Source organism: Saccostrea cucullata, unplaced genomic scaffold (genome assembly GCF_032062105.1).
Source record: "Saccostrea cucullata isolate Sc308-1 unplaced genomic scaffold, CSIRO_AGI_Scuc_v1 ctg9832, whole genome shotgun sequence".
Classification (NCBI taxonomy): Eukaryota; Metazoa; Mollusca; class Bivalvia; order Ostreida; family Ostreidae; genus Saccostrea; species Saccostrea cuccullata.
In genome coordinates, this window is record NW_026923511.1 from 241 (window position 1) to 22,154 (window position 21,914).

The following is a 21,914-nucleotide window of genomic DNA, read 5'->3' on the forward strand; positions in this document are numbered from 1 at the left end:
ACTATCAGGCTTACTTCGGTTGCTGGATCTGACCTACATTTCCAGATGAGTGACCAGCTGGTTAAGCTGTACCTTTTTAAAGAAAATTCATTTTAAAATTTTGATTAGCCCTTGTTGACCAAACTTGCAAGTTGCATGCATATCACAGTGCTTAAAAGCATCTGCTCGAGAGCTGCAGAGTAAGGAGCTAATCCTTATGTCATGTGTTTAAATCTGCTGCAGAGCATGGAGATTGGTCCTGTAGATTAGATTGCATACATTGAGATCCCGTGTTGCAATAGATGTTGGCACAAAAAAGATACCTTAATGCTCAATGGCCCTGAGGGCTGAGTAAAAGAATAAATTGACAACCCTCCATCAGCAAGTGGTGGCTCTCCATTTGAGTGAAGGACCTTGCTCAACAACAAACCAAACTTGCACGGATGATACATTTTACTTCCAAGGATGCATATTACAGTACTAGACTTGCTTCAGATGCTGGATTTGACTACATACCGGGTATTTCAGGTATGGTTAAAATTCTAGAGCAAACCTATTGTCAAAAGAAATTTTAAGGCTCACTGAACAAAACTTGCTATACTTGCTTTAAACTATGTTTCACGTATGCTAATAAAGCATTGCTATATTCAGCTCTTCTTGTTAATTTGTATTATTTTCTATTTTGCTCGGTGAATTAAAAAAATTCAGTTTAAAACTAGAAATCAATAATTTGCTGTCGGAAAATGTTTTTTTCAATTTTATTTACCGTAATTGTAAAATAAAATTAAATAATATATCTACTCTATAAGATGAATAAGATCAACAAAATTATATTTTCACAATTTTATTTGATTTTAAAAACTTTTTAATTGATTTTTCACTGTCTTAAAAATTGTGTGATAACAATGGTATACATTAAAAGACAGGCATTACAGAACTTCCATACAAATAACAGCTAAGGACATAACGGTGCCAGGGATGTACTCTGTCATACACCTGCAGACGTTAAATTTCAATAACAAAGCACTATACATGTACTTCTTTCATGTGTAAACAACATATCAAACATTTATAAAATGCTTAACATAATTTACTCAACAATGAAATAAATTAAACTCTTAACAAGGTAATAGAAATATCTTGTAGTTCATTTAAAAGCAAACTGAGTATGGTGCATTAATTATAATTAATAAACCCCACCAATGCTATAGCTCCATTAAATTTAAAAAATATCACAGGCACAGATTACAAGAATTAATCTTTGTTATTTTAAGATTTAAATATTAAACTGCATGGTAAGAATGTGGCTAAAGTAATGAGAAATAGAACCCCATGTTCCCATAAAACAAATCAATATATACTCATATAAAACACCTTGTATAAATAAAGGTACATAAATCTTTCAACATCTCTCTCTCTTCCTGCACAGAGTCCAAGGAGAATGTAAAATTCTGTATATATGTATATAAAAGTTAGCCTCGCATACACCTAGATCACACAGTGTTAAGTAAAAGTACTGCATACTACATGTACTATGCAATACTTTGAATCAAACATTTGTGCAGACAAATCATTAAAGATAATAAATGCCTTAGAAAGACTATAAAACCTTATAATCCAGAGGATTTCTAAGTAATTTGATTTTTTTTTCCATGCTTTTTTCCATTTCTTATTTTAATGTCATGACAACAGATAAGAACTGAATTTTTTTCGAAAATCTTTTTTAGGCTTCAAATCAGAGTCTTCTTTTATCTAACATTTTCACAGCCTAGGCTGCTACTTTTTCTGGTTCTTTAGGGGAGGGCCAGTTCACGGGGGACTTCGCTGCAGACAGTTGTTGCAACTCGGGTTCTGGAGATCCTTTGGGGGTTGCAGATTTGACTCTAGAAGCTGGTCGGGGCCAGTCGAGGGGGGTCTTTGCTCCTGTCGCAGGTCTGCCAGCGGGGCTGATGGGGGCCAGTTTGGGGCTGGCCCGCGTGATTGGCTCAGGGTTTTTGGCCCCTGACCTCTGAGAACCATTAACTGCTACATTGGAGGCAGTAATTGGGTCTAATGGAGCCAGAGGGGAGGAGGGAGGGATGGGATCCAGGGGTTTGGGAGGTACCCCCTCCAACCCTTTGTCTGCATCCATGTCAGCTTTTACTGGCAGTGGGTCAGGCACCTGTTTAGAGTCATAGTATTTTAAGTGTGCACAACAAAATTTGTTTTTGTTGACATATTAAAAGAAATTCAAACAATTAATATACAGTTGAACTTTGGTATCTCTAACTCTGATATCCCAAATACCATGGAATATGTCCAAGTGATGTGGAAGTCCCAACCACATATTATTTAATTATTTTACCCTCGATATCTTGAATACTCGTATATCTCAGAAGTCTTTTCTCAGCCCCATCAGGTTAGAGATATTGGAGTTTTACTGTATAGCAAAATATATAATTTTAAGTAAAATAAATATGAAAAAAAATTGAACTCACATGTGGCCTCTTTAGTTTTCCACTGAGGATTATGTCACCATCTGTCTTGCATCTCTCTAACCTCACTTGTGAATGAAAAGCTCTGGCAGTGCTGTTCATCATTTTATTGCCTGAAAAATTGTTATCTTCATTATGACATTTTTCATTGAATAAACAATAATAGCAAATGCCAAATACTGCTGAAGTCATATATATAAACCATGGAATTGAAATGAGAACAGTTTTATTACCTGGTATATGTAGAGGCATGTCCCATGTACCAACGAAGTTTCCCCATGGAGATTCCCTTGACCTTTTAACCCCTTGAAGGAGATGACCTCTGTTGCTAGCTACAATTTGTGTAAATCCATCAAACGCTCTTGGCCTCTGAAAATTAAAATGATGAGAATTCTTAACTAAATAGCATTCTGCTATATTTGTTGTAAATGATTTAACATGTTACAATAAAAATATTAATTTTGGAATATTTTATTTGGAGATACATTTACTTTTTTCATAATATATAGACACTTACTTCTCGAAACTGTTTAGGGACCTCCCAGTTCTGTAAGCGCTTGGGATGAAATGCCTGATCATACTGAAACATTGGAAATAAAAAAAATATATATATTGTATTACTTCATAAGCACTGAGAAGCATATGAATCTCTTGATTGTCGAAGATGTCATTAAAAGAAGTTTTCATGGCTTTGGAGCTGTTATTTTAGTTTTGAAATTGAATTTGTAACATGATAATATGCAACATTTCAATTGCATTTACGGTAAATGCAGGCATGAAGCACAGAGCATGCAGATATTGATTGCATCGTGGGTATTTCAAATGTTAAATTCATTCTGAATATTTCACAAATAGGGTTAAATTAATTACCTGCACATAATATACATAATCTATTGAATCTATTCATGTATGCAAATACATGTACTACTAACAGTAGTCCAATTTAAATATGAAAATATACCATTGGATCATAGACCATGAACTGCAGCTCACCTGAGCACTTTTGCAAGGAAGAATTTAGCAGAATTCATTTCAGTATTGAAAAGTTTAATATACATGTATTAAGTTTTTTTTCATTATAATTGAATCTACACCTTTTGATGATGCTTTCATACATGGTTTGCTGTTCATGTGAAAATGATTTTGAATAATTTCTGTGTACATGTATTCTGAATTCATTTATGAAACTTTGATTACTTTCTGGTAATCATATTGTTGCTCCATCCTACCCCTCAGGGATCATAAATTGAGCCATCTTGAATCTACACAGGGGATTATGTTTCCACAAAAACTTTAATGTTTTTCTATACATTGGTTCTTGAGAAGAAGATTTCTAGAATATGTCATTTTTTAAATTCCTAATTATCCTCTCTTTGAAGTGAGTGAAAAATAGTTTTACAATATTTCAATGAATCATGCAACATTATTTTAATCACTCTTACTTAAAGCCAAAAAGTGTAGGATATTACCGGTAAAACTTGACAATATTTTTATCTTATGAAAGAACAACATATTTAAATATTTTTTATATGCGAGTTTTATCTAATACGTTATATGTAACAAATGCAGCAAAAGAAAAGACAAACAAAACACAATGACAAAGGCTTTTATATTTAACATATCATTCTAGTCTAGGCCTTTAAAACATATGCCATTTTATAGTATGCATTCGCGAAGGGAATGCCTAATTGAAGACCTACAGGTAATTGAAGACCTAGAGAAGACCTACGGAAGACCTACAAAAATGGGGGATATATACAGCAAAACTGATATGATATTCTGATTAAGCATGTCCTAAATATATAAAATACACAAAAAAGTTTTATAAAAAGAAGTTTTAAATTGTATTTTTTAAGCTCGGTAAGGGGAACTATTTCTTCTCTCAGAAGACCTACAGCAAGAACGATAACTCGCGTAAATAACAAATCAGCTGTTCACCAAAACATATCAAGAAAATGTAATTATCAGAAAAATGTAATTAAAAAATTATATTTAAGGACGGAAAAAAATCATTGGAGATACTTTATATACATACATCAAAGATAAAAAAAACAAATAAATGCAATATTCAGTCAGATACAATTCTATTTTGTTAAAAAAAATAATTAGTTATCAAAATCAATAAAATTGTAAACACTGTACATAATTTATAATACCATCATATGTCAATCATAAAATCATTATAAATACATACACTTGTATATAAGTTGTATTTAGTATTTCATAAGTGTTTATAAATAGATCAGTATAATATTTAGTTCTGACTTCAGGTTTGAATTGTTGATCATTAATAAAAATTCATTGTGATAGAATGATTTGTGTTCTTGTTATTAATAATACCTAGTAATGTCATTTATAACATCTGGAATTTTTTAAAAGATTTGCATTTATGTAGAGAATGAAAATTTTAAAATTGCAGTTAAAAGAATTTGAAGTAATTTTTCAAGAGGAACACAGACATAATCACTTTCAAAATCTTATTTCCCCCGAGTCAAAGCATCACAATTTTTTTTAAAAATATGCATGCATTTCTTATGTGTGATAACATGCATGTTTATTATTTTATTCAATTTTAAAAAGTGTATATTTTCTTTTAATTTAATTATTGAATGATATACCTGCCAGGTATCTTCAAGATTGATATAATGGACATGTATATTTTGGCTCAAAATGTAAAAGAAATAAAACCTCATGTTTCATATCATAGTACCTATTTCTTGGCATACAGCATGTTATCTGGAAATATACATTTAATTAAGTTATTAAATATTCCTCGTGAATGTCATATAAATGTGTTATATTGAAAAAAGATGACCATTTTGAATATTAAGAAAAAAATTCAAAACGTAATTAATTTTAGTAAGTTATATTCGGAATAAATGCACAATAATTTTATTTGTTTATTCTTGCTAGCATTTTTAAGATATATAATAAATATTTTTTTATGTCTTTGCTCTGTTGACTGCAAGTTAACATTCATCAGAGCAAGTGGGGTGTGTTGATAATTGCAATCAAAACACGGATATATCCTCAGGGTGTCTGTGTATACAACAAATTAGTGAAGATCGAAGCCCTTAGTACAGAGTAATATTGGTTAATTGAGACAAATCCACAGCATACATATCAATAGTTTGAACTTGAATATTTAATATTTATCCCATAAAACATATTAAAAGAATTACAATATTTATTAAATATTAACTATAGATTTCAAGTAGAATATTAATTTGATAAATGAAGTAATCATGATAATTATTTATATTTTTAACTTCATCAAAATTCATCATCCAGCTTATTTCTTTATCATAATTCATAATTGAAAAACTCAACAAAATCATTTGCAAATTTTTTTTTTTTATTTTGTCATATACATATTCTGCCTATAAACTTCACAATATAAATGAGCGTGTTGTTGTTTACAAGAGAAGTCAGCCAGAGTTATCGTTCTTGCCGTAGGTCGTCTAAGAGAAGAAATAGTTCCCCTTACCGAGCTTAAAAAATACACTTTAAAACTTCTTTTTATAAAACTTTTTTGTGTATTTTACATATTTAGGACATGCTTAATCAGAATATCATATCAGTTTTGCTGTATATATCCCCCATTTTTGTAGGTCTTCCGTAGGTCTTCTCTAGGTCTTCAATTACCTGTAGGTCTTCAATTAGGCAGGCCGTTCGCGAATGTTCCATCATTTCTTTTTACCCCTTTAGTTTTAATTATACTGCTTGAAAATAAAAAATAAACTGCTCATTGTCTTCCTATTTTGAAATGATATTTGTTGCATTTATTAAACCTGTAATCAATAGAGCAACATTGCTTTTTTAAGTGCATTGATGCTTTGATAACTCAACCGAATGTAGGCCAGATGAAGGATGAATGAATTGACTGTGTGATGATTTTCCTCAGCAGTGCGGTGTGAACTGAGTCTTTATTTCAATGTATTGCCTACCTGATTGGCACTGAAATGTAACGACATCACGGTAGATTACAGATAAACACGGACTGATTGAATGCTGGCCTCTCTCGCTGGGCTACTTCGTCAGTGAACAAAATCCTCTTGTTCCCAGTCACACTACCATAACAAAGCTGTCAGGTTGCTAAGGATGCAAGTTCCGCAGTGAATTTAACTCTTTTTTGAAAAATTAGACAAATTGAAAGGCTGATCAAAATTCTTTTTTCAATTTGGTAAAAAAACATATAACATACTAACCGAATCATCTCTTTCTAATCATTTACTTAATGAAACCGATAGGGCTGTACATTCTCTGCGATCCACTCACTTCCGGTCGGAAAAGACACGAGAGACAGCGACGATGACACTTTTCCACTTTGGAAATTGTGTGGCGCTAGCTTATGTGCCTTATGCAATTGTTTACAAATGTTCAGGATTGTAAGTTCATTGTTAAGCTAAACTATATCCTTTACAATTTCAAGATATCTCTGATATCTTGCTCGAACTGGACAGACAACCGTTGTACACTCATTCTGAATTTTCTCAGTTGTGGCGTGTGCACGGCTACCAATACGGATGACACACACCTCTGATATTCGGAGCTCTGAATAAATTGAAAAGTTTTGCATATGACAGACATCGTAATTTAAGCAAAATGAATGTAGAAACATAATTTTAGTGCAACACTTTTAAGAAAGTGGAAATGTAGAAAAACCATAGGCGCTTGGTTTCAGGATGGTGTATTTTGTGTTTTATGTGTTTTTCTAGGTGTGTCTGAATACCTTCATCAAAATAAAATAAAAAATTCGCTGAAATTAGCATGTTTTAAAATGTCATATTCACTGTATATAAAAAGAGTAAAGGAGTGTCACTCTCCATCTTGAAAATGAGGGGGTACCTCGGTTCACACTAGATTTTCATCTATATCTACATTTTTCCTACTGGTTTGGGTGAGATCTAGCTTTAAAAATGATTGAATGACAACTCCCTTTCATCTGTTGACATACATAAGCCGTTTTAAACATGCAGTGAACCGAAACGTCCTCGATTCTTGCACCTAAGGGCAAAACGATTACACGTGTAAACGGCAACGTTTCGATTATATGCTCTAAACGTTTACAGTTTGAGTAAACGTTTACACGAAGGTCATTATCTTTGTCTATAATCAGAAATAAAGTTTAACACAAACAAATTGTTTTATTTCATAATTTACAAAAGAAACACCGTCTTTGACCATTTGATAAGCAACAACCTAAACCGGAAACATATTGAATAAAAATATCTAAAACCTGACACGGGCTAACATAATTAATTCCGATTTCCGAGTTGCCAATACTAGCGATGTTTTACGACACTTGAAATATAAAACTTGATATATTTTGAATAAATAAATATAATACTTTTTTCTCAAGTCTTTGAAAAGTTTCGATACAGTCAGCAGGCCTGGGGACCATAAAACTGAGACAAGCTCAATTTTGATCTAAGTCTCACTTTTTCACTAAATATTCCTTAGGAAAAAGTAAGACTGAGATCAAAAGTGAGCTTGTCTAAGTTTTATGGTCCCCAGGCCAGGTCTTGTTTTACTTTTTTCGAGATTAAAAGATCTATCTTTACAATTCTTTTCTCTACGTCCAGTAGCCAAACAAACCAAGCAGTTGGGTGACGAGGTAGAACGTGAATGAGTTTAATGCGCCTCAAATTCTTACGTTTAAGTCATAATGACCAACAATGAAACTGTTATTACAACTCATACTTATATTAAAGTGAGAGAATTGATTATTAAATTCGAGTTTCATGAGTAAGTACCATAAAAATCCAACATAGAATATCTCCCGTTTAAACGGTACCATTTCGTTTACTGCTATCCGTTTAAACGTTTACAAAATTCAGTAAACGTTTCACCCCTACTTGCACCTGTTTATCGAAAGCAACGGAAGTGCCGATTTCTAACGATGAAAAATGTAGAGGCGTCCCAGAATTACATGGAAAATCTAGAGAGGTCAAAAACCACGCCAAAATTGTGCTATCTAGATTTTCCTTGTAATTCCATGACGCCTCTACATTTTTCATCGTTAGAAATCGACACTTCTGTTGCTTTTTAATTTTATTTTGATGAGAATATTCAGACACACCTAGAAAAACACATAATACACAAAATACACCATCCTGAAACCAAGCGCCTATGAGAAAAACGGGGATTTTAATTGTATCAGGAAAGGAGCAATTGAATTGGATTCAGCATTAACCCATTTCCTTCGTGATACAACTGTAGTCATCATGTGCGCTACCTTCGGAATACCACTACAGTCGTTGTTTTCATACAAGCGTCTTAGAGGCCCTTGAATTACTATGTAAAAGCCCCGTATGAATAAAACGTTTGCATGATTTAGGCAGTGGAAATTTCCCTTGCTCATGCGCATTAAAAATGAAACTAGATACCTCGTTTTTTGGGGAAATTTTGGTTAAAACAAAGAAAATCAGAGTCACTGACGCGATCGTAGTTTCAAAATGGCGGAGAGAGAAGAAGGACTGAGCGATGGTAGTGATATTGAGGGAGATTATGACGAACAAGAAGAAAATATTGCAGATGTAGAAAGAGAAATCATTCGTGGAGATGTTGATGACTGGATTCACAACATTTTTCAGGAGGACAGCGATGACGAAGCTGATTTTCTGGGCTTTCAGAGCGAATGGACGTCTGAAAATTTCCATCCACGTCTTGGAAATGTCTTCAGAAAAATTGGTGGTGCGACAGTTGAGCATCCGGAAGAGGCGTCAGCCGGACAGTACTTTGAGTTATTTTGGACTAACGAACTTTTAGGCAGGTTAGTTCAAGAAGCGAATAATTATGCTCAACAAGAACGCGAGAAAACCCCACCCCCTCCATTTGCTCCAAAATGGACGCCTGTTGACAAGACGGACATCAAGGCGTTTTTAACCCTATGTTTTGCTATGGGCATCCTCAGATTGCCAGACAAAGCAGACTACTGGAGACAAAACAAATGGATGTTTGTGACGAATTTCAATAGAGTGATGTCCAGGGACAGATTTTTTTTGATCTGGAGATACCTCCACCTGCAGAATAATGAAATTCAGCCGGACACACCCGACAAACTATGGAAGATCCGTTTTCTTTTGGACTTTCTAAATAAAAAGTTTGAAGAAATGTATGTGCCCTATGGGAATGCGACGGTAGATGAAAGTATGATTAAATTTAAGGGCAGATTATCCTTTCGTCAATACCTGCCCGCAAAGCCAGTCAAATGGGGAGTGAAAGTCTGGGCACTGGCTGAAAGCGATACCGGATACCTGAGCAAGTTTCAAGTATACACGGGGAAAGAAAATCACCAAGAAAAAGGACTTACTCATAGAGTTGTAATGGACCTGTGCCATCATTATTTTGGATCCAACTTGTGTGTCTACATGGACAATTTTTACACAAGTCCGGAACTTCTGAACGACCTTCACATCAGAGGAATCATGGCTTGTGGAACAGTACGTGTGAATAGAAAAGGTCTTCCTAAACACCTACTCCAAGCAAAGTTGGTCTTCAGAAACATGAATTCAAGGTTGCGCAGAAAGACAACCTGACTTACTGCGTATGGCAGGACACTAAACCAGTGACAGTACTTTCCAACTTCCATGATCCAACCCACCGTGGTCAAGTTTCAAGGAGGGCAGCCGAGAATCGTGTCGTTCAAGTCCCACTCATGCTGGCCGATTATCAAAAGAACATGAAAGGAGTGGATCTCTGTGATCAAATGGTGGGGTATTACCAGCTAAACCACAGGTCAAAGAAATGGTGGCGCCGCATTTTTGTTTACTTGATGATGGCATCGGCCCACAATGCATACATTGTCGCTAAGGACATTCACACCTACGCCGCGAGGGAGAGGTGGCCAGGATTCCAAGATTTTATTGAGGAATTGGTGGAAGATCTGATTGGTGACACCAGGGCTAGAAGGGAGCCACCAAAAGTTGACTGTGGGGGCAGGGCTACTGCCCATGACATTGTGAAAATGTTTCCAAAGAACAAGGTGTGTCGCGAGTGTTCGCTTTCTGGGCCGCAGGGACAGAGAAAAGGAGTGACAAAATTTGGGTGCCAGCAGTGTGATGTTCCAGTGCACTTAGAGTGCAGTTCTAAACATATTATGAGAATGTTGAAAAAGTGAATTATGGTTAGGAATGTGTGATCATATGGAAAATTATGTGGACGTAGTGTTGTTTTTTTTTTTTTCATAAATTTTATGTAAGTACATTGAAGTTTGAACTTTTTAAAATAGATATTTCTTTTTATTCATTATCCAACAGTATAAACACTTTAAAAAACAGATTGTTATAGTTAAAATTTGTTGTTAAAATAATTTTTTTCTTGGTTATAGTAAATTTGAAGCAAAGCAAATATATGATGTTTATGTCAAGAAATACTCCATTTTCAAGAAATGTAATAACTTTTTTATTCTTCAAGATATTTTTATTCTGTAAACTGTATTTGAAGCAGAAATAGTTGTTTTATGAATTTATGCAAAAAAATGTGCTGTTTACATTCACTTCATTTGAGTAAAATGCATGTAAATAAAAATAATTTTTAAAAAAAAATTGTGTTTACAAATTTTCTTTTATTTACTCAAAGTATTATTGAGGATAATATTGCTTCTGCTTTCTGAAAATTATATTGTAAGATGCAGAATTTTAAGAGCTTTTAGAAAATATATACTTTATTATGTCTCTAGACAGTAGTTATCTAATTATCCGGCAGATTGTAAGCATGGTGCTAATTGACTTAGCATTCTCAGCAGCAGCTCTGTTATCCTCCATACTACTGATAAGCCCAGCTGAATTGGCTGCAGAAGGAAATGGGTTAAACCTCACCTGGAACCCTTACTTACTTTTTATTTTTTTTACAGGGCAGAATACAGTGCCTTTTGGAAATGTGTACAAGCAGGAGCAGCTTATCTATTTACACAACTCTGTAAAATGCTGGTATTGGCCACTTTTTTCCCATCCACAGAATTTTCTCCAGAGGGAGTAGATATCCTGGGGGTAGGTCTCCAGAATGCTTGGATATTTTTAAAATATAATATCAAATTTATATAACAAAATATAGTTAAAAAAAAGGTATTTTGATAAAAAAAGGATTAAAGAAAGGAATACAGTAAATAACTTTTAATGAGTAATTTAAAATTGTTTGGAAGAAAAAAAAAAAAAAATTATATTTGATCTTTTTTCGTCAGGAATTTTTGAAGTGTACTGTAGACTTGGCTGATCTGGTAGGAATTCATCTGGTGATGACAAGGATTGCAGGAAAGGGACAGTTAAAGTTCATGGTGGCCGGGCTAGGCTGGGCTACAGCTGAGTTACTTATGACAAGGTGACACCTCACACATGTTTTATTAACTATCTCATATACACTTAACTAAGAATATTGTTTAGAATTTTTTTATGATCAATCAGGGATGTATAAATTTACAGACTGTAAAAATTTCAAGTAAGTTCTGTGTACTGCATTGTCTCAAGCCACAATTTGGACTCTGCATATAGCTCTCTCCTACCCGTGGCTGCTTGATCACAAAAAGTGTCTTAATCTAGAATATTTATGACATCATATTCAGTCTATGACAAGTTTTATTTCCATCGCAATTGAAATCAACAATTTACTTCAGCAGTACAGTAAAACACGGTTATAGCGAAGTCCTGGGGACCTATTAATTTAATTCGCTATATCCGTAATTCGTTATATCCGTATAATGAATTCGTATAACCATATATAGCGAATTCGCAATATGCATGTCTTCCTTCAAGTGTTACTATCAAATATATTAGGGAAGCAAATAATACAAAACATACCTTCGATAACTAAGGTTTTATTATGAATTGAATTTTATATACAAATGCTGAGAGAAAATAAAGTCAGTTCAGTTATTCAAAATTTGAAATCTTTGAAAGTTCGTTATAAAAGATGTAAAATTCATTGTATTTAACCTCAACGGGACTCAAAATCAGTTCGCTATATCCGTAAATTCGTTATATCAAAATTCGTTATAACCGTAAAATTTTACAAAGATTTGTTAAGACTTTTGCCGGGGACCCAGAAACACTTCGTTATATCCGTGAATTCGCTATATCCGTGTTCGTACTAAACATGTTTTACTGTATTTTGTACACTGTGGTTGGGTATTGAAAGGTTGTATCAAAGTTCATTATCCAACTATGCTTTACTCGCATTGGTCAATATTTTAGTGAGCTACGAAATATTCTCTTCTCATGCCACCATGGCCAGAATGGGAGAGGATCGTACATTTTGGTTGTGGTTTGCGACGTTGTGTATACAGTAGGTTATAAAATTTTCGCGAGTTATGTGTTTGGCATTTTTAAGTGAGACATTTACACAATTTGCTGGTTTCTGCTGTATGTATTCTAATCTACTAATAATATATGCAAGAATAAAATTTTCGTGAGCAGACTGTAGATAAAGTTCACACGAATGAAAAGTGATTTACAGTATAAACTTTAAAAACAGTAGACATACATTTTCCACATGGCATTGATTTATGCTATAAACACTGTCATAATTTTTCCATGGATATTGTCACAACATACCGGTACTTTAAATGCATTTTAAGACATATACATGCAGTGACAATCTGAAAAAAAAGTCTGCTTGATTTTCAGTCTGCAGATTGAGTAACAATGAATAATTATCTTCAGTAAAAGTGGATTTACAATACTTGAATAGTGCTTATTTTCCTTTTTTTATTAAAAATTTTCAGTCGGTTAAGAACAAGACACTATTACGAAAAGGGTTAAATAAGTTTTGTTATAAAATTAAGTTGAATGTTAAGTGATTTTGTTAGTTCTCTCATAAAGCTTTGAGAAAAACCTATCTTTATATCTTCAACTGATGAATAAATACTTTCACACAGTTATTTTTATAAAGTACTCGGTACTTTATAAATACATGTTATGTCACTTAAATGCATGCACTTGACTTTTACATGTAGTTTATCAGTCATCATCAAGATAAATTAAAAAATGTATGATTCAGATATTTTGTACAATAAATGTAATAGACTAAGTATTGAATTGTTCTAAAAAAAATCTTATTTTAGATTCATCCCACTCTGGGTTGGTGCAAGAGGTGTAGAATTTGATTGGAAGTACATTCAAATGTGCTTTGAATCTAACATAAATTTGGTGAGTAATGGTTGCTTACAAAATAATGTAGCCAATAGCATTTCACATTCTTTGTTATCCTGTATAAGGTACTTACATTCTTCTGAAGTATAATAACAGGGGTATTGCAAGAGAAAAAATAAATAAATTTTGGCTGAAGATGAGTTAGAGTTATCCTTCTTGAAATACAAAATTGTCACATCAGACAATGAAGACGTTATATATTTAATCAGTAATGTGTGAATTGTGATTCAATTATTTGTATATCAATGCATCATTCTGAAGAACAAAATTGCCTTGTTTGAACATTTTCTAATCGCATTTAATTGACTTTGTTAATTAGGTGCATCACATAACGACAGCCATGCTGGTGTGGTTACGCAGTAGAAATGATCTTCAGAAGTCGTTTATACCAGTTGTGATGACGTTACTGGCCCTTAGCTGTTATAGACCACTCATTGTAGAGTAAGTATTCATTCACTGAAAGATGGTTACTTAAACCATTAAATGCTTTCTTTGGTTGTCAGCTCGGGAATCATATGTCTCGGCTGTTGCAGAAAAAATACATAAACCCACTTATGCAATTTAAAATGTTATTTTTTCTTGGGTACTTAAATTTGTAAAATCATACCAAAATGCTTCTTGAGGTATTTAATGTATAATGAATGGATCTTGAACAATTTTAAACTAGTGAAAAATGCATTGCTATATAACAAAAGTGAAAGTGAAATGAGACAAATTCACATAACTGATTACATTTTGCACCTTAAAAGTTTGTAATAAGGGAGGAGGTGGGGTTGTTCACATATTTGTACTTTACACTGAAGTTTGTCATATAATTAATTTTTGTGTATATTTTCAGGATTCTGATTCATGCATTAGGTCTAGGATCGTGGACGCTCCTCACCGCTAAGGCTCTGTTTACAACCACCGTGAGTGTTGTGGGGCTACAGATCTTCCTAGGACTCTCTGTACAGACATCTAACAACCACTACTGAATCTCTAGGATCCTCACTGAACAATGTCTGAAGGAAATGTGTGAAAGAGAAAGTTTATTTCTAATGTATAGATGGATATGTGTATTTATGTAGCCATGTTGATAGAAAAGAGAACAATTATTGTGCAATATGCATGGTACATGTTGATTTTATAGTGTGTATGATGATTGGTTTGTTTCAAAAACATTTGTATTATTGAATGTATGTTTTATTGAGTAAATAAAGCCATATCTGTTTATCAATCTTGGAATATTTATTACATCACCTGAAATTACTCAGGTGACTTATTGCTATCCGTTTTCCTCCATTGTCGTCCATCGTGTGTTAAACATTTAAACATTTTCAATTTCTTCTCTGATACCACTGAACCAATTTCAACAAATTTTGGCATATAGCATCTATGAGGGAAGGGGAATGCAAATTGTGAATTTCATGGCCCCTGCTCCCCTAGGGCCTGAGGGGTGTGGGGAAAAAAAACACTTAATGCAATCTTTAAAAATCTTGAGTAAGGTTGCCTCTGTCAAAATTATGATTTTCACAGCCCCTGGATCAGGGGTTTGGTAGTTAGGGCTCTTGTGAAAATGCATTAATTCTTGCCTCTTCTGCTCCTGGGTATTAAGCCAATGAACTATGTACGTAGTCATTATGAAGTGGGTTGCCTTTACTAAAATTGTATTTTTCATGGCCCCTGGGTCATGGGTTTCAATGTTGGGGTGGGGCTCTATTGTCTAATGATTATATAGTGAATTCTTTGAAAATCTTCTCCTCTGCTCCTGGGTTTTATTAAAACAAACTAAAAGCATAGTTATAATGAGAAAGGTTGCCTCTACCAAAATTATAATTTTCATGGACCCTGAGTTCGGGGTTTTGTCATTGGGCAGGACTCTAATGATTATATAGTTAAAATGCATTAATTCTTTGAAAATTTTTTCCTCTGCTCCTGGGTATTAAAGCAATGAACTATGATAAAGTAGGATGCCTCTTACAATAATGTGAATTTCATTGCCCCAGGGGCATTGGTGTAAGGGTTGGGATCTATATTGAGTATACATGTATAGTGAAAATCATAATTCAGTAATTCTTTGAAAATCTCCTTTGTTACTGGTTATTATGCTGATTCAATTTTTTTCAAATCATGACCCAGAGAGGGGTAGGGGTGGAATGGGGGTTAGGGAGGAGCCATAATGGGAGACCAATTTTTTCACAAAGTAATATGTAGGAAAAAATCTAAAATCTTTTCAAGAACGGCAAAGTTTACACATTAATAATCTATATTGATATGGTGGCAAGTAGTATAAAATTCAAGTCCACCCCCCTCCCCTCCCCAAGTAAACTTTTGAGTATTGAGCTGATTTGTTTTTATCTAGCCCATGTGCTCAGGTGAGCGATGTTGGAGGTTTCTCCCACTACTTTCATACATGTTGCTCTTTAAGCCTGTTCCATGGGTAATAGCGAAGCTCATGAGCTACAGATTCCTTGTGAACTGAATAAGTGTCAGCTTCCCAACAACAAAAAGATACAAGCTTATAAATATCTGATCTTTTGAAAAATGGAAATTATCTCAAATGAACACAATATATGCTAGATAAACATTACCAGGGTTAAGGGTTTTGTCAGGTGTACAGAGTAGAATTTTGTGTGCCTACTCACTTTATATTCATGTTTTCTTTCACTGCATTTCATTTCCAGTATTTTGCATAGGATTTCCGACATTTTTAAAATTTTAATTCCGACAATTTTATTTCATTTCCGACATTTTTTGTATTTCCGAGATATATGCAGGATCCCTTTATGGCAATTTTTTGTTTGCCAAACAGGTGGAAATAGAATGTTAAATGCATCTATTTCAAACTACATATTCATAATATAAATAAGGACATAATACATTGCATATTTGTACAAGTCGCAATAATATTTATAGTATTTTCCCCTGTGCGACATGTACTTGTGTGATCTCTTCGTATCTAAAACATTCTTCTGTCTTCAGAGGATTTCTACACAGATGATGCTTATATTTTCATGGCCATGTAGGAAGCGATGGGGTGCTATTATGCTCTTCTTCTCTGCTCCTAGGTATCAAACAAACAAACTTAATGTATAGTTATGATGAGCAAGAGTGTCTCTTCCAAAATTGATTTTATGGCCACAGGATCAGTGGTTCTGGTGTTAGGGCGGGGCTCTATTAATTATACAGTGAAAATACATTATTTCGCTGAAATCTTCTCCTCTGCCCCTGGGTATTAAGCCAATAAATCAAGAACACAGTTTATGATGTGGAAGAAATCCTGTTCTACAATTGTGAATTTCATGGCCACTGGGTCAGGGGTTCTGGTGTAAGGACGGGGCTTAATTGATTATATAGTTTACATGCATTAATTCTTTGAAAATCTTTTCCTCTGCTCCTGGGTTTTAAACAAACTAACCATATACATAGTAATGATGAGGAAGGGTGCCTCATCTAAATTTGTGAATTTCATGGTCAGGGGTTCTGGTGTTAGGGTGGGGCTATATTGATTATATAGTGAAAATCCATTACTTTTTAGCCCACCTGAGCCGAAGGCTCAAGTGAGCTTTTCAGGCCTGGGGCCATAAAACAAGCTCACTTTTGATCTCAGTCTCACTTTTCCACTCATATTCCTTTGGTAAAAGCGAGGCTGAGATCGAAAGTGAACTTGTCTAAATTTTATGGCCTCCATGCCTGATCAAAATTTGTCCGTTGTCTGTTGTTGTTGTCGTTGTCGTCATCTTTAACTTTTCACATTGTTATCTTCTTCTCAAGAACCACCGGGCCAATTTCAACCAAACTTGCCACAAAGTATCCTTGGGTGAAGGGGATACAAGTTTGTTCACATAAAGGGCCAAGCCCTCTTCCAAGGGGAGATAATTATGAATTAATGAAAAATTAATGGCATCTATTAAAATCTTCTCCAGAACCATTGGACTAGGAAAGATGAAATTAATGTGGAAGCATCCTCAGGTAGTGTAGATTCAATTTTGTTCAAATCATGACCCCCAGGGGTAGGGCGGGGCCACAATGGCTGATCAAAGTTTTATATAGGAATATATAAGAAAAATCTTTGTAAATCCTTTTCTCCAGAACCACGGGGCCAGGAAAGATGAAACTCATGGAAGCATCCACAGGTAGTGTAAATTCAATTTTGTTCATATCATGACCCCCGGGAGTAGGGCAGGGCCACAATGGCTGATCAAAGTTTTAAATAGGAATATATAGGAAAAATCTTTAAAAATCTTCTTCTCCAGAACCACTGGGCCAGGAAAGATGAAACTCATGTGGAACCATCCTCAGGTAGTGTAGATTCAAGTTTGTTCAAATCATGACCCCCGGGGGTAGGGCAGGGCCACCATGGCTGATCAAATTTTTACATTGGAATATATAGGAAAAATCTTTGTAAATTGTTTTCTAAAGATCAGCAAAGCTATGAATGGTGATATTTATATGGAAACATTCTCAGTTACAGTTAATTCAAGTTTGTTCATATCATGGCCCCTGGGGGTAAGGTGGGGCCATGATGGGCAATCGAATCTTTACGTAGAAATACATAGGAAAAATCTTTAAAACTCTTTTTCTCATGTATTGCAAAATTATATATGTATGCTTTATTGATATATTGTGACATTCTCAAGTAATAAAAAATGCAAATCCCTCTCCCTCAACAAGTTAACTTTTCAATACTGAGCTGATTTGTGTTTTTTAACTAGCCCATGTGCTCAGGTGAGCGATGTGGCCCATGGGCCTCTTGTTTGAAATTCTTCTCCTTTACTTTTGGGTACTTAGTATTAAAGGTACTTGGACACAGAATTGAAGTTAATTTTTTCTCTATAATGTTACGACTTATATATTTTAATAGCATTTCACACAAAATTAATTAAAAATCTTATTTCATTTATAAGTTATTAAAATTTTTATTTTTTTGGCGGGTTTGATTGACACGTCCTTACACTTTCACAAATTTTAACTTTATTCTTAATCCTTAGGAAAAATGGCAATCTTGTTGTGTATTAATGAAAAATATTAATACTATAATCCAGAAAATTAAGAGTAGACATGTTCGAAAGCAAAACAAACACATAATGTATTGTCAGTCCGTGCAGTTGTAGTGAGCAGACTTTGGCAATTAAACGCACCCGGTGAATCGTAAACACCAAACAATAACACGCTCTTGCCTTGTTTAAAAAAAACTGTGTACATAACACGAGTGTGTTCGATTTGCTAAACTCTGTACATAACGGAATGACGATACTTGTGAAGGAGTTTTGCTTTCTAACATTTCTACCTTGAATAAAATTATTTTTCTGGATTTAAGTTTTAATATTTCCCAATAATACACAACAAGATTGCCATTTTTCCCAAGGATAAAGAATAAAATTAAAATTTGTGAAAGTGCAAGGATGTGTCAATCAAATCCGCCAAAAAATTTAAAGTTTTAATATCTTTTTAATGAAATAAGATTTTTAATTAATTTTTGTGTGAAATGGTATTAAAATATATAATTCGTGATACTGTACAGAAAAAATTAACTTCAAATCTGTGTCCAAGTACCTTTCCAAAATTGTGAATTTCATGGCCCCTGGTCAGGGGTTCTCGTGTTAGGAAGGAGGCTTAATTGATATAGTTAACATGCATTAATTCTTTGAAAATCTTCTCCTCTACTCCTGGGTATTAATTAAACAAACTAACCATGTACATGTACATAGTAATGATGAGGAAGGTTACCTCTTTGACAATAGTGAATTTCATGACCCTAGGGTCAGGTGTTCTGGTGTTAGGGGTCAGGTCTCCTCTTTTCCTCTTTTCTTTTTGCAAGTACTTATTATTGCGAAATGGGCTCTTCCACGTCAAATCGCGAGAATAATGATTTGCAAATGGTCGATTGATCAAGATATTTTACATAGATTTTAGCATCATTAAAACGAGTAATTTTATTTCGCGTGTGATGCTTCTCGTGAAATTATGCGATTATTAATTCCACGCGTATATGAAGGTTTCTAAGGTAGTGAACATACATTTTTGATATTGAAAATCTTCTCTTCTGTTCCTGGGTATTAAACAAACTAACTACATACATAGTTATGATGAGGAAGAGTGCCTCTTTGAAAATTGTGAATTTCATTGCCAAAGGATCAGGTTGTGAATTTCATGGCTCAAGGACCAGGGTTTCTTGTGTTACTTAGGGTGGGGCTCTAATCCTTATATGGTGACATTAATTGCAATAATACTTTAACTCTTCTCCTCTGATCCCGGGTATTAAACAAATACTAGTAACTACAGACATAGTTATGATGAGCTAGGATCATTCTTCCAGAATTGTGAATTCCAAGGCCCCTGGAACAGGGGTATCATAGAGGGCTGGGGCTGGGGGAGGGGGGGGGGGCTTTGACTATACACTGAAAATTAATTATTTCCTTGAAATCCACTCCATGATATTAATCAAACATTTATGATGAGCAAGGGTACCTTTTCCAATTTTCCAAAATTGTGAAATGTTTGGACCAAGGGTCAGGGGTTCATGTGTGGTAGTAGCACTACTGATTATTGCTGAATATTACTTAGATTGGTTAAAATGCGTTTTTTATTCCCCTACTCTGTCTGTGGGTATTAAGTTACAAACCTAAAAATGCTAAGTGTATATTTATGATGAGCAATGGTGTCTCTTTAAAAATTCATGGCCTTTGGTTTAAAACATGATCCAAATTCAATTGCAAAACTCATCATTTGGGATTTCAATGATTTGTTTTTATGTTTTTTTTTTTAATAAAAATGCGTCTTCAACTGTCTTTTAAAAACGTCCAGGAACTGGGCCTGTTTTATGTCATTAATGCCTTTGAAACTCCATATAGAAAGCAGTTTCCATAGTCCAGTCTGGCGGTGATTACAGCGTTCACCATCTAGTCTTACAGGCCTCTTTTGTAAGAAAGCGCTGTATACGTCCAATATTGCATATTTGGAAATGACATGACTTGACGACCGCGCGAGGATACCTGTTTTTCCATAGTAAGGTGTTGATAAAAAAGACGCCTAGGTTTTTCACACAAGGCACGCTTTCAATAATGTTATCACCAACTTTTAGTTGCAATCTTGGCATATGTTTCTGGTGCTGCTTGGTGATGAAGATTATTAACTCGGTCTTATCTTGGTTCAGTTTGAATAGGTTCAATGACATCCATGACCTAATTTCGCTAAGTCACGCTTCAAGTCGAGAGAAGTAATTTTCCAATTTTCCAGTGGTCTTATAATCATGTAGATTTGTGTATCATCTGCATAGCAGTGATATATCATTCCATGTCGATGGCATATGGTTCCAGTGGGTTTTTGAGAAGAGGCAGTACAACTTCGGTCCGAGTACAGATCCTTGGGGGACGCCAAAAGGCAGCTGTCTAGACTCTGATCGGACGGATCCAATTCTGACACATTGTTTTCTGTCCTGGAGTAAAAACTTGATCCACTCAAGAGCACCACCACGGAATCCATAAGACACAGGCGTTGGAACAGTATCTTACGATCAATGACATCAAAAGCAGCAGATAAATCCAGAAGGACACGGACTGCTGAAGATTGTTGGTCCAGAGCTGTCACAATTGTCATTGTGGACCTTGATGAGGGCCGTTTCCGGAGGTATAATATGAATACAATTTTATATCTCGTAACCAGCCTCTATAACCAGGCAGAGCGCATGCGCGCAACAAATTTACATCGAGTTCGGAAAACAGCAGAGAGGAAATTCGGAATATATAACGAAAACTAGTAGTGCTATTCTCAGATGCAGAAATTTATGCATAATTCAATAAAATTTTATTTAAAAAGCCGAAGAATTAATAAGTCGACATTGCAATTAGTTTTTATTTGTTTATTTAATCTTTTATTCATTCTTCATTCATTCATTCATTCATTCATTCATTCATTCATTCATTCATTCATTCATTCATTCATTCATTCATTCATTCATTCATTCATTTATTTATTTATTTATTTATTTATTTATTTATTTATTTATATTTATTTATTTACTTAATTTATTTATTTATTTGTTTATTTATTTATTTATTCATTTAATACTTTTCAATTGTAATAATTATTAAAAAAAACTAAGTAACTCATTTATTTATTAGGAAATTTATTTTCTGTTTATTTATGAATACACTCTTTTCTTCATTAATTAATTATTCTAATGTGTAATAAATTTTTTCTATTTATTTATTAATCATTTATTTTTTTCTTTAATTAATAAATTTATAGATTAATTTATTATTTATGTTTTAATTCATTTATATTTTAATTTGTTTGTTTATTTGTTTACTTACTTTATATTTTGCTTGATTGT

At 34.0% G+C, this 21,914-nt stretch overlaps 2 protein-coding genes across 2 annotated transcripts; one reads left to right on the forward strand and one right to left on the reverse strand.

Annotated features, from left to right (window-relative positions):
• Window positions 1-807: 807 nt before the first annotated feature.
• LOC134264180 (protein Flattop homolog) lies at window positions 808-6,548 on the reverse strand. Its single transcript, XM_062746475.1, has 5 exons — window positions 6,401-6,548; window positions 2,971-3,033; window positions 2,687-2,822; window positions 2,457-2,566; window positions 808-2,140 (listed from the first exon to the last, which is right to left on the reverse strand). Exons 1-5 carry the CDS (start codon window positions 6,425-6,427, stop codon window positions 1,748-1,750), a joined length of 729 nt encoding a protein of 242 aa, XP_062602459.1. The 5' UTR covers window positions 6,428-6,548; the 3' UTR covers window positions 808-1,747.
• Window positions 6,549-6,728: 180 nt separating this feature from the next.
• LOC134264181 (BOS complex subunit TMEM147-like) lies at window positions 6,729-14,685 on the forward strand. Its single transcript, XM_062746476.1, has 6 exons — window positions 6,729-6,841; window positions 11,311-11,446; window positions 11,638-11,774; window positions 13,513-13,597; window positions 13,920-14,041; window positions 14,439-14,685. The coding sequence occupies exons 1-6, from the start codon at window positions 6,765-6,767 to the stop codon at window positions 14,572-14,574; spliced, it is 693 nt and encodes a 230-aa protein (XP_062602460.1). The 5' UTR covers window positions 6,729-6,764; the 3' UTR covers window positions 14,575-14,685.
• The last annotated feature ends 7,229 nt before the right edge of the window (window positions 14,686-21,914 follow it).

What these genes read in the sequence shown, in the direction of transcription:
- LOC134264180 (XM_062746475.1), bottom strand. Translation starts at nt 6,427, where the DNA reads ATGTCGTTACATTTCAGTGCCAATCAG. An exon ending in TCCCTAAACAGTTTCGAGAA is followed by an intron (nt 2,823 to 2,970) that starts GTAAGTGTCTAT and finishes TTTAATTTTCAG; the next exon opens with AGGCCAAGAGCGTTTGATGG. An exon ending in CATGCCTCTACATATACCAG is followed by an intron (nt 2,567 to 2,686) that starts GTAATAAAACTG and finishes ACAATTTTTCAG; the next exon opens with GCAATAAAATGATGAACAGC.
- LOC134264181 (XM_062746476.1), top strand. Translation starts at nt 6,765, where the DNA reads ATGACACTTTTCCACTTTGGAAATTGTGTGGCGCTAGCTTATGTGCCT. An exon ending in AGGGAGTAGATATCCTGGGG is followed by an intron (nt 11,447 to 11,637) that starts GTAGGTCTCCAG and finishes TTTTTTCGTCAG; the next exon opens with GAATTTTTGAAGTGTACTGT. An exon ending in TTGAATCTAACATAAATTTG is followed by an intron (nt 13,598 to 13,919) that starts GTGAGTAATGGT and finishes TTTGTTAATTAG; the next exon opens with GTGCATCACATAACGACAGC.